This window comes from Macadamia integrifolia, chromosome 10 (assembly GCF_013358625.1).
Source record: "Macadamia integrifolia cultivar HAES 741 chromosome 10, SCU_Mint_v3, whole genome shotgun sequence".
NCBI classification, from domain to species: Eukaryota; Viridiplantae; Streptophyta; class Magnoliopsida; order Proteales; family Proteaceae; genus Macadamia; species Macadamia integrifolia.
The window spans coordinates 30,981,668-30,994,723 of NC_056566.1; the positions used below are offsets into that span (position 1 = coordinate 30,981,668).

A 13,056-nucleotide genomic window follows, 5' to 3' on the forward strand; every position below is an offset into this window, starting at 1 on the left:
TTTTTGTAAGACGGATTTTCTTATTAACACCCTAGGGTGTCAAATAATTTGTATCCATACTTGTTGCTTTTTGACGTGATATGTTATTTTTTTCTCAAAGAGATAAGTCCTATAATTTCACATGTGTATTCTAAAAATAAGCAAAAGACAATAACATCTTTTAATAATAATAACGATGACAAGTCATCTTCAATTTATTTCGAAAAGCTCTTTTTATTCTTGGTTTAGAAAAATATAATGGGAATGAGACAAGAAGCAATCAAATAAGGTTATAAGTTATGATTATATACATCCATAAATAAGGGTGTTAATCAGTTTGGTTTTGGTTTAAATGATACGGATCGGTTCGGTTCATATTTATTTGACTAAAACCATAACTGCACCATTTATTAAATGGTTCCACTTTCTGAAACTGTGACTATTTAGTAAACAGTTTCAGTTTCCACAGTTTCTAAATGGTGTCAGTTTCACGGTTTTAAACAGTTTCGATTTCGATTTATTCTATACGGTTTGTAAAATGGTTCACAATCGATTTGTTATAATTTGCAATCATCTCTAAACTGAAGATCATAAGCTTATCCAAAAATAATTAGCAACCACAAATAAGAGATTCAATATTGATGATGGTATGTCTTAATTTGATAATCTAGTGCTATTTATTTGTATGACCATTCTCCAATGTCACTCGATTTTTAACCCAATATCCTTTTCATCTCCCCGAGCATTCTCTTATAAAACCCATAAACCAAAGTTCCTAATTCTCAAGGCCATGCAAATAAAAGAGATGAATGAATCATCATATCCTTAAATTAGAGTTTGGGAAGAAGAAGAAAGAAGACGGGAAGAATTGAATGATGACTGTTTGGTTATTTTGTAACTAATAGATTAATCATACGAACCTGATTGAAAAAACGAATGGTTCAAATCATGAAAAGGGAAGTAGGGAATACAAAACGTCTCAAATCCATTTCATTCCAATCGCTTTTACTTAAGGTTATATTTTTGGAAATGATATACCGATTTTGCCCCCTGCTTTATTTAATTGTTATACGGATTAATTGGATCGGTTTAAAAGGTTTGGTTTAAATGGTTTTAATTCGGTTTGAAACCAATGGGTTTCGCGGTTAAAACCAACCCAACCCGTTTAGCAAATCGGCCTGAAACTTGAAACCATAACCGCACCTTTTACTAAACTATTTTACGATTTCGGTGTACACGGACCAGTTCGGTTTCGGTAAACGGTTTTGATTACAATAATGGCACAAGAAATGAGTGAGAATCTCACATACTTGTTTAGTATTTCACAAAATTCTTTCTAATAAAGTAAAAGTTTTCCTTTGTATAACTTGAAAGAATCCAATAATGGGATGCCATAACGATTTATTTTTGTAGGAATATTTGAATTGTCATTCTAATAGTTCCAGTAATTCTATCCAAGCATCAAAACCCATGAGTGAATAGATTTTCTTTTTTATCGTGGAGGAGTTAAAAAAAAAACAACAAAAAACCTCCTTCCTTCTATCAGTGTCACTGTTCCAGTAGTCAATGGCAATACCTACTTAATATATCCCTGAGAATAAGAGGATGCTCTCACACTTTTCAGCCCTCATATTGGACTTACCACCTCAAGTCTACTATGGAGCCACATAATTATACAAGATATTCCATTGTTCTTTTTCTTTTCTTTTTTTTTTGTGATTGATATTGATACTTAATCGATACGGATCAGTTGATCTGGCATGGACATTCATTTTTTGATCTTGTATCAGCCCAATGGTGGTATCGATATGGTATGATATCATTGAAAATACTGGTGGTGAGAGGCTAAGCAAGTTCTTTTTCTCTCTCTCTCTCTCTCTCTCTCTCCTCTTGACACGTTTTTTTCTGTTTTATGCGCTCTTAGTGAACTATATTTCTACTCCCCATTGGCTATGTCTACCACCCGTTGACTCAAAGATTTCTCTTCCGAGGGGTATCAAATGTTGGCATGCACCGATAGGTCCAATTGGTCAAAGCTTGGCATTGGACTGACTAGTTAAGAAACGGCCTGGTTTTGGGCCTAGCCTGATCATGAACCTGTTGGTAATGGCACTTGATTGCAGCATGATGGGTGCTCGACTGGAATAAATTAGCACGATTACGTGATGATTAACCGATCTTTTATGGCCCAATTACCTTGTTTATAGCTCAGTTAGCCCATTTATAGCCCTAGCATAGCCAGATTAGTTTGATTAACATGAGTTCAATTATGAACTAAAAATCGTTTATATAGAAATGTGTCCATGCCTTGAACTACATGACATGGTTATATGAATAGTCCATAACTGTGCAAGGCCTTAAATTATTGGCGATCGAAACCAACCAGCCAAATTGGTTGACACCCCTATCTCTCCCTATACTAACGGTGGGATTGGCCAGATCACCTTTACACATGGCGCAAGTAGGTGCATTAGACAATGTAATCTTTCTGGTCTACTAGTCTATGAGGATTAAAAAATATATATATTAATTTTTATTTTTTTATTCAAATCAATAATTTGATTGAAAAATACAATAAAATCTAAAGGAAAAGGCTGGGCAAACTACCAACATACTGCTTAGCACCCATTGTGTCTTTTTCTATTTTTTTTCCCATCTGAAATGACTCTGTCTCTCTTGTACGTTGCCTCATCCCGCACCCCCACTGGTGTTACCCGCTAATTTGTTGCATGCAAGGGTGGGGTGCCTATGCCTCTTTCAAAATTTAATTACATATGTATGTTTATTTATAGTCACACAATTGTTGTTAGCAATAACTAGAAATCTATGGTTTAATTTCATTTTTCTTCCCTTACTTAACTTCCAATTAGAGTCTACATGGACACCTTTCAGTTTACATTGATAAATGATTATAGTTTTTAAGCATATTATTAATTGTATGTGAATTAGGCCCATAGTGGAAGGAAGCCCTTACCCCATCACTACTTGAGTTGGTTGGTTGTAGATTTGAGTCGGTATACACCACTATCGTTCATTGATCCCATGGAAACGTTACTTGTCAGATGAGAGCTTTGGCTTGGAACTATGATCACTACTACAGAGTACCCTTGTTTCATTAACCATAGTGGATTAGTGGTGCTTTCATGTGACACCAAAAAATTTGAATATGAATTAGGCCCGGGATAGGATCAGGTAGAGCCCAGTGCATGAACACCAACTCAGCCCAACCCAACCTAAGGCTGGGTCACAGGCTGAAAATCTCAGCCCAAGCCTAGTGGAAAAAGTTGGTGGGCTCTGATTTTTTGGCCCAAATTGAAACCCTTGTTAAGAGAGTATGCAACTTGGACTGGTCAGTGTTTGTGTCAAACCCTAAAATATACTGATAACTTTGTTTTTAGACCATTTTACCCTTTTCTGTACGCGATATTTTTTTTGTCTTGGGGTAAAAGCGAATATATACGAACTACAAATATATAAAAGTGAAAGTTTCTATGTTCGATTCATAATGGAAGGTCGCGATTGGGGGGCATAATAATATGATCAAATAGAATTATGGATTTAGTTATCGGTATTGTCTGCCTATATTGATGCAAAATTAATCCAAATTGAATCAGATCGGGTCTGGATCGATAATTTTGCCTTTACTTTTCATAAAAAAAAACACATTTTTTACTATTTTACTCCTAAATTGATAATTGATCTGGATCCATGGGATAAAATCGGTCTCGATCTAGATCTGTCGGATAAAAAAAACACATTTTTTACTATTTTACTCCTAAACACATTTTAGAACCATGTATAGAATTGATTTTTTATTGGAAAAATTACAAGATTACCCACAATTGAGTTTCAGTTTACCAAATTATCCATTCAATCTTTCCTTCAACAGATTTACTCAAAACAAACATTGGTATTACAAAAATACCCAAAACAGTACCATCCTTCACCATGTATGGTTTATTTTACATTTTTACCCCCACTTCTTCTATCATTCTCTTCTCTCTCCCTAGCTCTTCTGTTGCTTCCATCTCTGTCCAAGAAAAGATAGAAAGGAATTGAGATGATAATCATCTCTCTCTCTCTCTCTCTCTCTCTCTCTAAGAGGGTTTTTGGGACTGTTGCGAGAGTTTCTCAATGTAAGAAGACGAAGGTAGCCGATTATGGCATCGTCTTACCACCACACCCATCCCTACCCTGCTTCTTCTTCTTCCTCCTGCAATCTTATCGTTCACCTACCAACACCTCACCCTTGCCACTGCTGGCTCCCCCACAAACCCACTCCTGCTTCCTTGCCATGTCGCACCCCCATCCACTGAAGGGTCCTTGCAGAACAGCGACAAATCACCTATTGCCTTTGCGGCGAGGCGATTGCAGGGCTGGGGTCAAAATAGGTTAACTGCTGATCTTTCAAGGACCAAGGCGGCACAGCACGGCACGGCAATACCTGCTCCCCAGTTAGTTTCTAATTAGTGCGAGAGTCGAAACTAAACCGCACAAGGAAAATGGAAAATCCTTTCTTCTTCTAATACAAAATTATGAATCTTTCATGTCTTTTGTCTCTTCTATTCAGAAGTACAAAACTAATTGGGGCCTCAGGCGCAATCTTCCTTATATCTCACCGCTCTCCGAGAATAGTAAGATTTGATGAGAGGAAATTGAGAAACAGTCATAGTTTCACACCCAAGGATCTCACCTTGTACTAGTAGTTTGATCGCTGCAAATAGTAAAAAGTCTCAACCCTTGTAGTTGTAGGTTCTCGCTTCACAAACCCCATTACTAGTAAACCGGTTCTTTCAGTATCAAGTCTTCCACTTGCATTAATCGGTGTTCCTGATGGGCATTTTGAAGAAGAAGTAGTACATGAGCATAAGGTGCTAATGAAAAGGTTGGAGAGCGGTGGAGAGGAATAGGTTATGGAGGTGAAAAGGTTCTTGTCCAAAACGAAGCGATTTCAAGCGACATCCCTGAGATGTGGGCGGTGAGGAGATTGTAGAGCGCGATGAGGCAATTGAAGCAATTGGGAACTATTTGCATCCCATGAATGGGGGTAGAAAGAAGAAGAAGAAGAAGAAAGACGGGATAGGAGCGGGTGGGAGAAGGGAGGTGGGGGTAAAATTATCAAAAAATCTTCTCAATTGAGGGATGAACACTGTTTTGGGTAATTTTGTAAATCCAAACCCAAAATAATGCATTTTTGTTAAGTGAAAGATAGATTGATTAATTTTGTAAAAGGAAACACAAAGTTGAGTAATCATGTACTTTTCCCTCCTTTATTTATGGTGAAACAATATAAAATTGATTTATTGAGGGAATGTTGGGCAGGTGTGAATGTGATCGGCCATGTTTGCAGTTATGAGATGAATGGGGACATTAAAGGGTATTTATGTCAAAAACCAATGGTATGATGTGATACTGTTGAGTGTCATGGCATCAGTGGGCCACCCCAATGCTCCTTAAATCTTCTAACTAACCATTTTTTTGCTATGTCCCCAGATTGCCCCTTATATTGGGGAAAAATTCCTGCGACCCTGGGTTGAGTTGAGGTGAAGACTCCTCACGCCTTTTCACTTTAATGAGCTATTGGGTTCACTGGGTTTTCGGATCCGAGCGGTCAATTCTTGGATGATTCCGGTTTAAAACCGATTCCAATTCAATTTGGATCGCTGACCAATTCTGATTTTCTATGACACTACTTCCTTGGATAAAATGTGAGTCTCTTACTGAATGAAACAGTCTTTCGATCTCTCTTTGGTGAAGTTTTCCATCCTAATGTCATCAGAATCCTTTCATTGTATATTTATAATATGAAAAAGGGTTCTATAAACGAGTGGAGGTGCGACAAGTATTGACGTGTGAACTCAAGATTAAAACAATATCATACATTACGAGCAATAAGATCATTTCACGTAAAGAGAAGAAAGAGATTCAGAGGTAACAGTGGAATTTGGGTACTCTCCATCCAGCTGTACACTCTAGCCACATCTCACAAGTCACACCATCCATAGAGTGGGGTATGCTCCCTCTGTTTGTCCTCCCTTACGGTTGGTGGTAACCTCCCCGATGTGTCCAATAGGTAACCAAAGCCAAAGGCATCAGGGATAGAGTCGGAGATGGTAGCAGAGGCAGGGAGCAACTTAAGTAGTTGACTTACCGTCCGATCATCCTCTCTATTGGGATTGGAAAAAACATAGCCCTACCCAGATAGAGAAACATAACTCATGAAATACTCGGTTCATCCTAAACTATCCCAACAGAGTAGAATTCCTTTGCTTCGTTATGAAGTCTACATCCGACTGTACACTCCAACCACATCTCACACTATCCCCCCACTCCATGGATGGTGTGAGATGGGTTGAAAGATACAACTGGATGGAGAGGATTTAGGCTCATAATAGTGTACCCTACCCTTTTGCCGAGCACTTGTTCCTCTTCATTTTTCCATTATATTTTTCTCGATGTTTCCACTTTCACTTTTTGAATTCAACCGAATTTTTTTTTTTTTACTTTTTTGAAGTGGAACAAACACTCAATTCAAGGTTCAAGTAAACAAAATCAACAATGGAAACAAGCGTAACTTGCCTGAACTATAGGAATTCTTTTTGTATCCAATGATAGGAATGATTTGAGTATTGAATCGGCTGAGTTGACTGATCTGAGTCTGATTCTGAATTTTTAAACCCTAAAGTCGAGGGTACTTTAGACATAAAAACATGAATTAGTGAAGATTTGAAGCTCACGAAGAAGAAGGGGTATTTTTGTAAATTAGACAAGACAGGCAGTTCCCACTTTCCAACCCACAACCGTCCCCGTTCAATCTTTAATTCCAACTTACTACTCTCTGTGTATCCCATTACCACAATCACCAACCAAAGCAACCATACGTTTCTTAATTAATGACTTCCTCTTATTCCCTCTCACCAATGACTCTATATTAAGCTCTTCTCCTCCTCCTTGCAACCTCACATTGGAAGAAGAAGGAGAGCTAGAGAGAGAGAGAGAAAAAATGTCGGTAGTGACAGAGGAGATAAGAGCTAAGGCAGAGGTGTGGTGTGGAGACGAGATGGGACAACAGAAGACCAAATTCTTCCTCAAAGAAGCAGGATTACCGAACGGATTGCTGCCTCTGAAGAACATACTTGAGTGTGGGTATGTGGAAGAGACGGGATTCGTGTGGGTGAAGCAGAAAGAGAAGATTGAGCACAAGTTCGAGAAAATTGGGGATTTGACCTCGTATGCTACCGAGGTCACAGCCTATGTGGAGCCGAAGAAGATCAGGAAACTGACCGGAGTGAAGGTAAGGGAGTTGCTGTTGTGGATCACACTCACTGATATCTACGTGAACGATCCTCCTTCCGACGACAAGATTAGCTTCAAGAGCAGCGTCGGTATCTCCAAGACTTTTCCGGTGGCTGCGTTTCAGGTCGCGGAGAACGATGGTCAGGGAGGAGTGGGAGTCGCCACCGCCAAGGAAGGAGCGGTAGTTGAGATCTAGCTATACCTAGCTAGCCTCTATTGGTACTTCTACTCTACTGTACCATCCATATAAATGCCTTCGCTAGTCTACCGATCCCCTCCGGCCACCTCCTATGATCCATCCATGGCTCTACTCTGTAGCATGGTCTTTGTTTCTACCTTTTAAGTATTATTATTCAAATTCAAAGAGGTCAAGGAGTTCATACCATTTTCCAAAGATGCATGCTTTTGGATTAAAGTTAGACCTTAATTTCCCCCCCAAATAAATAAAATGGAAATTATATGAGGAATTAAATGCTTTGTGTGGGTGTGATTTTAACATATTCTGGTTCTAAATGTGAGAAAACAACTTGAGTATAATAATAATTTGATTGTACACGTGGACAAACAACTTAGGATGGATGGCTACGGGACTTAACCTTTAATACCATCGTAGAGGGTCCAACTAAAAACTGCAAGTTGTTAGGTAGAGTGAGCTTATCAAGTACATAAATGCACCAAAGACATGGGACTTAACCCTTAATACCATGGTAGAGGGTCCAACTAAAAACTGCAAGTTGTTAGGGAGAGTGAGCTTATCAAGTACATAAATGCACCAAAGACATGAACAAACTGATATGATACTATAATTCTATGATTTCCAACATCACAATACATGCAAACTAAGTGGTTCAACTACCTTCACTAAGAAATTTACCGTCATGCTTCAAAACCCCCACACTCTTAAATTTGGATCTACTGCACGTATGTTCACTTGGATGTATATGTGAGGATTCAACACGTCTCCCACTTCCTACTATTAAAAAAGGGTAAAAAGAGGTATATATAGAAGCCAAAGAGACACGTATAGAGGTGAAAGTTTGGCATGATGACCCGAACTCTCACCCTAGCCTGCCCTGAATTCGAATATAATTTGGGCTAAGTTTTCTCACCCTGAGGGTAGGTTAGGGTAAAAAAAACCTCAACCCTGGGTTAGGGTTGAGTAGGGCTTGGGTTGGGACCTCAACCCGACCCAATCCAACCCAAATTTTAACCCTGAATCTCTATATTAGAATTTAGGGTTCCTATCGATATCTCATTTTTCTAAATTTTTTAATGTATCCGATATGAATGGCAAAAACAAATCAATCAAGATTAGTCCAACCATTGTAGAAGTAGGGTCAATCCAACGCAACCCAACTCGGCCCTTACAAGGTCAATTAGGGACAAGTTGGGTTGATACAAACCAACAAGGTTAAATTAGGCCTGGGTTGAATTTTGAAGACCTAGTGTTGGATTAAGGTTTAAAGAGACCTGGCCCAACCTGATCCTGTTTCACCCCTGAACATGTATCACGTATGTGTAGCATATCTGAACTCATACCGGTCCTCCCTCTCAACCCAAAAAACAAAAAGTGAAGAAAAAACCAACACACCAAATAGAATGACAAAACATTCCATGGTTCATTTTAATCCTAAATCGAATACTAGACCAAATTAACATTGTTTGATCGTTGTCTATCATTTCTTTGGAAAAGGTTCTTTGAAACTCAGGGCATACATCTCCCTCTTTCTCAGTACGGTGTGTGATCCATACTGATTTGCCAAAAATTCAACCTACGGCCAACCCAGCCCTAATTGAGTTGCGTTCGGCCGAGTTGGCCCTTAATTGGCCTAACTTTTTTGCAAAAAACACACTAATAGATCAAAAGATCAATACATAATTGAAATTATGAAGTACAACACAAGAATAAATGTTTAGAACATATAACCATAAGAATCAATGGCCCCAATTTCATTATTCTGGATAAAATGATAGGATAATAACCCTCAATTATATTATATAAATCATAATTAAAATCAAGGCTGGGTTGGACCTGGTTACACCTAACCTATGGTCATTGTTTTTCAATCCTAACCTGCCCTTGGAGTCAGAAATCTTAACCCAAACCATGTTCGAACTCGGGGCAGGGTGAGGGTGGGGTTGGCCGGCAGGGACTCAGGGCCAAACTTACACCCCTTGTTGCTGCCATCCATGTAAAGAAACCAACTTTTTAAGTACTCTGGCCTTCCAAATTAACATGGGATCAGTATGGATCACACACCATACCATCTAGGATTGTTTCCCACTGTTACCTTACAGTATAACAAAAGCTTGTGCCAGAATCATAAGCAAAATTTACATTGAACCTAACTATTGTCTGGAGATCAATGAAACAGTAAATCGATCATTTTTGAGACTTGGGAATATGCACTGTGAATTCCACTGGAAACAATCACAGAATCTTGCCTTGATGGTGTAACAAGTTTGTCACAGTTCAGGGAGAGAAGCCAAGGTTACTGTTAAATTCAATATGAATTGCAAGATAATATGTAGGGGATCGAAACTCTTATAACCCAAGGATTGGATATGCAGTAATCACATAGCAAAAATCCGGATTCCAGAATCATAAGTAACGATGTCTCAAGATGCAGGAAGCGCAACAATGCCACCCGATGAAAGGTTGCTATGCAGAATTCCCTCACTTCATCCCCTGATCACGACGTCTAAGCCTGCCAAGGAAGCAAGCCAAGTATCAAGCCCCAGAAAAAGATCTGAAAAAGAAAACAAAGGTTCATGTCTTACTAGGCTAATGTAAGAGAATTTCCAGAAGGATTGACTGCTTATATTTCTGGACTGTGGAGACATTAGCAATTGAGGAAGAACTGAGAGTATGAAGGAATCATTACCCTAGAAGCCCTGATCCATTGGTCATCAATGCAATCCTGATGAAGCCTCAAAGACGAATGTTGAAACACCATTTCTTCTCTCGTGTTTTTGAAGTAGACTATGTACTTCGAATTGTCAAGAACTTTAGAGATCATACCTACCCACCAAGTATCATTAAACCAAGCATCAACTGCTTCCAGACGTTTGAAACGATCAACAATTAAAATCTCAGGAGGAAGAGGTCTGATGTGCTGAGCATCCACCTCTTCTTTTAATAGCTCAGTTCCATCATCTGTTGTGAAGTGCTTATGCTCTACCAAGTACTTGTTCCCTACTTTTTTGACATAGGTTGCAACAAACCAAGCACCAACATAACCTTCTTCATCACTGCTGATCTCCACTTGTGTTCCCTTTTCAAATTTTATCTTGGATTTTGATGAATACTTTTTTGATGGACCCTCTGGTTTTACCATGTTATTCCCCTCTGATCTCCACACATTACTCTGTAACACAAGCAATTAGAAACTAAGTGAACTTGATCAACCAAGGGAAAGGAACAGGAAATGAACATTACAAACATTGGATTTGAATATCCCTAGGTTTTGGATTGGTAACCATTTATCTTCAAGCTTTCAAAAAGAAAATTTTGCACCAAAAAAAGAAGAAAAAAAAAATGCAAATCACACTACAGAAGAACAGCAACTGCAATATGATACAAAAAGAATCCATGTGAAAACTACTGTAAGCAGTCAAGAAAAGAAACTAAAAGCAAATGTAGAAATAAAACATGACACAGAATCATCAAAATATACTTACTCCTAAGAAGATACCACCCATAGAAGAAACAAGTGAAGAAACGGAAGAAGAGATCTGACACTCCCCTCTAAATCAAAATCCAGCCAAGAAGAAGAAGGCAGGGGTGGGGGAACCAAGTTCTTATTTGCTAAAAATTACAGTTATTTTCTTGTTCTCGCTACATATTTGGTCATGCATCTATTCTTGGACAAAGTACAGTAGATAAAGCTCCAGAAATATGCAAATTACCATTTGAAAAATCAAAACAAAAAGGTAAAGATACTAAGAGATGAAACAAACCCAAGTCCTTCAGGGTACAAATCCTTCAGAAAACAAATTGTACTTAAGTTTGAACAAAGAAAAAAAGAAAAGAAAGTAAAAACCAGAAAAAGGAGAAAAACCTAAGACAAGATCCAAATTTTAAAGCTCCGAACCTTGTAGATTTCTTCAATTGGAGGAACCCAGCTGCCATCAACCCACTCGCGATGGAGACGCAGGTTAGCTGCAGGAAAAACGAGCTCATCTTTGCTATTTCTGAAGTAAACAGAAAACCTATCTTTATCATGAACTTTGGTAATGACTCCTTCCCACCAACCATCATCGTGAAATGCGTCAACTTCATCACTCATCTTGAAGGTCCGATGGAATTCAAGAGGAGGTGGAGGCCTGACATTGACCACAGTGACCTTTTCTTTCAGCCGCTCTGAGCTTCCCTCTTCGTTCAGTAAACTTTGGAACTCAAGATGTACCTTCTTGTCCCTTCTCGGAGGTCGGAGAACAGTTGCCGTGAACCAGGCACCCCTGATGCCTGGCTCATCGAAGCAAGCTTCGACCTTTCTTCCCTTCTTGAAAAGCCCTTTCTCCATTTTGCTCTGCAACTCACAAGACTTCCTCTTCCTACTTCCGCCCAGAGAAGGAGCCATCGGTTGTTACTTGTTACGGATTCCGGGGAAGAAGGTATTTTAGTAATTTTGATAAGAGTTAAAAGGAGGTGACTTATAAGCTCCCCACAGACCCCACGTGGGGACAGGTGCGGACAGGTGGCTTGATACTTAACAGAGAGAGAATCTCAATCCTTTAGGGGGCGTTTGGTTAGATTTATCCATCGGACCAGATCCCAAGGAATCAGTTTCCCATTAAATTTAAACCGTTTGGTTCATTTTTGTGAAAAGTCGATTCGGAGTCATGGTGGCCAGTAGAATCAGGGTAACCAACTAAAATCCATGATTCATCCGGATTAACCTCAATAGGTTAATCCGGAATCGAGTCACAGTTTATTGGGTTCGTATAAAAGCCATGGATTCAACTGGAGTTCATTTTCACGGTTCCTGCGATTCTGACGGTGAAGTCCGACCGAGGTTCAGCGACGGGTGAAGCAACAGGTAAATCTGCGATTCTGCGATTCTTCGATTCTTCTTCTTCTTCTTCTTCTTCTTCTTCCTCTTCTTCTTCCTCTTCCTCTTCCTCTTCCTCTTCGTCTTCCTCTTCGTTTTCTTCTTCTTCTTCTTCTTCTTCTTATTTTTCTTCTTTCTTCCTTCTCTTTTTCTTCTTCATTTTTTGTGTTTAGGGTTTCTCACATTTACCCTCTGTCCATGACAGCTCGCATCTGAGAAGAACACCTAAAACCGAGTTGATTGAAGGTGAGATTCCCCTCTTCTTTGTATTTTTCTTTGTATTCTTGGGCTACATTTGTGTTTTATTAGGATTATTGAAGTTCAGTTTCTATTTTTCAGGTTGTAAACTTCATATCTAGGGTTTACCCTATTTCCAAATCAGACAATCGACTCCAAGGTTTGAAGAACTAGAATCGAAGCTTGATTTAAGGTTAGATTTCGATGCTTATGTGATTTTTTTCTTCTTCGTATGCGTGTTCTTACTGTAATGGAAATTCGGTTTCAGTTTTTTCTTCTTCTTCTTCTTCTTCTTCTTCTTCTTCTATGGTGAAATAGTATATGATGATTCATATGTTCTTGTTCTTCATTTCTGTCTCTGGAGAAGCATATTTGAAGGATCAGATATTTCTTTAAAAAGGGGGTTCAATGGAACCATCGATTCAGAGTCTCATAAAGGAGAGGAAATACCCCTTTGTGTAATGGTTTTCCATACTGTGCCAGTGGATGC

At 38.9% G+C, this 13,056-nt stretch overlaps 2 protein-coding genes across 3 annotated transcripts; one reads left to right on the top strand and one right to left on the bottom strand.

Annotated features, from left to right (window-relative positions):
- The first annotated feature begins 6,923 nt into the window (after positions 1–6,923).
- On the top strand, positions 6,924–7,660 carry LOC122090955. Its single transcript, XM_042660730.1, has one exon. It carries the CDS (start codon positions 6,983–6,985, stop codon positions 7,469–7,471), a length of 489 nt encoding a protein of 162 aa, XP_042516664.1. The 5' UTR covers positions 6,924–6,982; the 3' UTR covers positions 7,472–7,660.
- Positions 7,661–9,661: 2,001 nt separating this feature from the next.
- LOC122090697 (protein AGENET DOMAIN (AGD)-CONTAINING P1-like) lies at positions 9,662–11,896 on the bottom strand. Of its 2 annotated transcripts, none has more exons than XM_042660370.1 (3): positions 11,370–11,896; positions 10,161–10,643; positions 9,662–9,983 (listed from the first exon to the last, which is right to left on the bottom strand). In XM_042660370.1, exons 1-3 carry the CDS (start codon positions 11,856–11,858, stop codon positions 9,978–9,980), a joined length of 978 nt encoding a protein of 325 aa, XP_042516304.1. In that variant the 5' UTR covers positions 11,859–11,896; the 3' UTR covers positions 9,662–9,977. The 2 variants fall into 2 exon arrangements, with proteins under 2 accessions (XP_042516304.1, XP_042516303.1); XM_042660369.1 differs by having other exon boundaries at positions 9,662–10,025.
- Positions 11,897–13,056: the final 1,160 nt, after the last annotated feature.